At 62.7% G+C, this 3,091-nt stretch overlaps 2 protein-coding genes across 2 annotated transcripts in view; one reads left to right on the top strand and one right to left on the bottom strand.

Moving 5' to 3' along the window:
- Positions 1 to 24: 24 nt before the first annotated feature.
- On the top strand, positions 25 to 363 carry MNEG_0507 (hypothetical protein; the record flags this gene model as incomplete). The annotated part of the gene is made up of 1 exon (XM_014051023.1): positions 25 to 363. A coding segment is annotated over one exon (339 nt), but the record flags the coding sequence as incomplete, so codon positions are not given.
- A 2,533-nt stretch (positions 364 to 2,896) lies between these two features.
- MNEG_0506 (hypothetical protein) overlaps positions 2,897 to 3,091 on the bottom strand; it is a gene marked incomplete at both ends in the record, with an annotated part of 2,849 nt that continues 2,654 nt past the window's right edge. Inside the window, one exon of the mRNA XM_014051022.1 lies at positions 2,897 to 2,957. Coding sequence (XP_013906476.1) covers positions 2,897 to 2,957 — 61 coding nt within the window. The remainder of the gene's footprint in view (positions 2,958 to 3,091) is intronic.

Below are 3,091 nucleotides of genomic sequence, written 5' to 3'. Positions count from 1 at the left end.
GGCGAGGGGTGGGGGTCGACGGAGCGGCGCGCGGCGCGGGAGCAGGATGCGGATGAGGTGGAGCAGGACGCGGCCCTGGCCCTGGCTCTGCTGCAGGGCGCCAAGGCCGGCGGCCGCAACGAGCGCCTGCTCAACAGCTGGCTCACCTCCGCCGCGACGCAGCCCGAGGGCGGCGCGCTGTTGTGCGGGCGCCGCTGCGCGGCGGTGCTGCGGGGCGTGTGCCGCGCGGGGGAGCTGCCTGTCGGCGCGCGCGTCGCGGCGCCGCGGGCGCTGCTGAAGGTCGCGCTGCTGCCTACGGCCGACCTGGATGTTCTTGAGGCGGTGTTTGAATGGCTTGAGAGGGCGGAGCTGGTTGCCGAATGAGGGGCCGCGCCCGCTCGGCTTCCGCGCGGGCGGCAGGGGCGCGAGCGAGCGAGCCGGCCGGCCGGCGGGCGGGGCGGGCGCGTCGAGAGCCGGCCGTGTGAGAGGCCTGCTTGCAAAAGGTCGGAAGGGATGGCGCGGCGCGGGGCCTGTTGCCCGGCGTCCGCGCTCGCTGCGAAGAGGGGATGGCAGTTTGACGCTGAATACGGAGCCGCGTCGCCCACAGGCGCGAGCTTCAGAGCATGCCGACGGTTGACAATGCTGGGTGCGCACGCACACCAGCCCCCAGCAGGCACGCTTATCATTTGGGGTCGCCGAGCCAAGACAGGCTCGCGTCCTGTCAGCAAGTAGATGCCTCAGGATTGCTGCCCAATCTATGTCAATGTTGGGTGGGCTTTTATCAGCCGCCACGCGGTTCTAGCCATGTCGGCGCCCTCAGTCCTCGCCGTGGTCGTACCAATGGTTTTTTCGCGGGCTGCCCGGGCGCCCACTTCACTGGAAGGGTTGAAGCCAAGGCCGCCGGGGTACCTCACACGATCACGCCCTGCACTGCGGTCCTGCCGACCAGCCGTCATTCCCCAGCCCCAACTGGGACAGGGCAGCTGCCGTGCGCTGCCGTTGCGATCGAAGCCAGGGAAAGGGCAAACAATCTCAGCGGTGTTTGTGAGCCATGCCTGCTGAGCACCTGACACCACCCATAATCCAGACCCAAGAGACAAAGGGTCCTATTGCTCAACTGCTCAACCAGGCCGTGCTGCCAGCCTAGCTGCTTCGCTTGTCTCATTGTCATGGCTACGCATGGCATTGCATTGTGGACTCTGCCCTTGTGTTTGGTTCTATTGCCCCTTGTGTCTCACAACTTGTAGGCCACTTTACACGCTAGGCTGCATGTGCACTGATAATGCACAGTCGCACCTGCCAGAGCATGCGCCGCGAGCTCGAGGCAGGCCACACAACGGCGCGTGTAACGCAGGCTGTCCTTGGTCAAGCCTGTGCTGACCACAACCATCCAGCAGCGACGAGACACACTAGCCGGTGACATCACCAGGCTGTGTGCATCTGGTCTCAGAGGCATGAGCCGGCTCGCACCCATCAGGGGCCCGGCATGACTTACCTGTGCTTTGTTGTGACGAGCAGCAGCACCTGTGTAGGGGGGGGGGGGCTGGGGCGACACGGGTTTGTTTGCATGGGTCGATCACAGCCTTTCGGGTGTTGACGACCAGCGTGACATGGCGTGTGTGGTCAGCGAGGTGTGCACAGTGGGCGGCGGCGGCTGGGGGTGTGTGTTGAAAGGGGTGCCGAGCGGTATGCACGTGAGGCGCGCGCTCGCTTCAGGAACTCCAAGTTTGCAGTCAAGTCAGCAGGTGCAGGAAGTAAGAGGGTGCAGGAAAGTAAGAGGGTGCATGGCAGGACGCAAGGGGTGGCGATCAACATCGGCAGGGGGGGGGGGGCAAGGAGCGGGGCACGATACAATCGGGATGGGCGAACCGGCGTTTGCCATGCTGCATACCCGGCAGCAAATACCCTCCAGGTGTGTGTGGCAGGGTTGCGCTGCGAGGCGCCCGTGGTCGCTGTCAATTTGAGCTGAGGGTGAGGCAAGGGAGGTGCAACGCTCCACGGGGTGTCCAGGGATCTGGCGTGGACGCGCCAGCAAACCGCTCGGCAGCAGGAGTGGTTTATGGGGGTGCGCATGCCACCACAGCGAAGGTTCACCAAGAGTGGGTGACTCATGCTATGCCGCGTTGGTGTGTGTGGGTCTTGAAGTGTGCAGTGTACAGTGTGGGTCTTGAAGTGTGCGCCAAGCCCATTTTTTGTGTGATGCTTCGGGCATTGATGGCAAACCTGCAGTTGTTGTGCATGCAGGCGGCACCGCAACCAACATTCATGACTTGTGTGGACCTCGTGTATTTGCCCATGCAATGTGGTTGAAGGGCGGGCCGACCACGGCAGGGCGGCCAAAGGTCATGTGCCAGGCGCGCTCCAGGTGCAGAAGTTTCTTAGGGTCAAAAGAGCAGCAGCATCTTTCATGACTATACATGATGGGGCGGCCTAGGCTGTGTCAGGTCGCCCTGCTGTGGCCAATTTGGCAATGTGTAGCCGTCCGAGGAAACCCAGAGCGCTTGCAGGAGGGTCGTGCTTTATGCCACCCCCAGCAGCCAGGGACGGGGGCAAGGGTGCTCCAGCCACAGGGGGTGTCCTGTCCAACCAAAGTGTCCTGAGGATTCAAAGGCGGCTAGAATGCTTCAAGCACTGTCAATAGGGGCCGATTGCGGCTCTGGTGAGCCGCTGTGCGTCCGAAAGCGCGGCAGCACATCACCGCACATTGTGCTCTGCCAGCGCACAACCCCCGGCCACGGCTTGGCAGGTGAGCGAAACCTACGTAAATGGGCTCGGCACAGCCTGGCGCCGTGCCAAGCATGCTTGCTTCGATCCCAAGGTCACATGTGTGTGCGCAGAGGACCGCGGCCTATGGAAAGGCGTGGCTGCTGCAGCTCGCACAACTTTTTGATCCAGGCCACAGCATCACAAAATCTGATCATGTCTGTTCATGGTGAGGAGGGTTGTCGATGTAAAGGTCGAAAAGAGTCCAGTCCAAACTGTGAGGGGCACACAAATGCAAAGCGCGTGCCTTGGCAAGGGGTAAGAACAAGTGCGCACCAACACAAGGCATTACAGAGAGATTTCAACATTGGAGCGCATCGCCACCTGAAAACGCGGCTCGCAGCCTCAG

Source organism: Monoraphidium neglectum (genome assembly GCF_000611645.1).
Source record: "Monoraphidium neglectum strain SAG 48.87 unplaced genomic scaffold scaffold00041, whole genome shotgun sequence".
In the NCBI taxonomy this organism is placed as follows: domain Eukaryota; kingdom Viridiplantae; phylum Chlorophyta; class Chlorophyceae; order Sphaeropleales; family Selenastraceae; genus Monoraphidium; species Monoraphidium neglectum.
The sequence above is the reverse complement of the archived record's forward strand: the minus strand, read 5'-3'. Positions and strand labels throughout refer to the sequence as shown.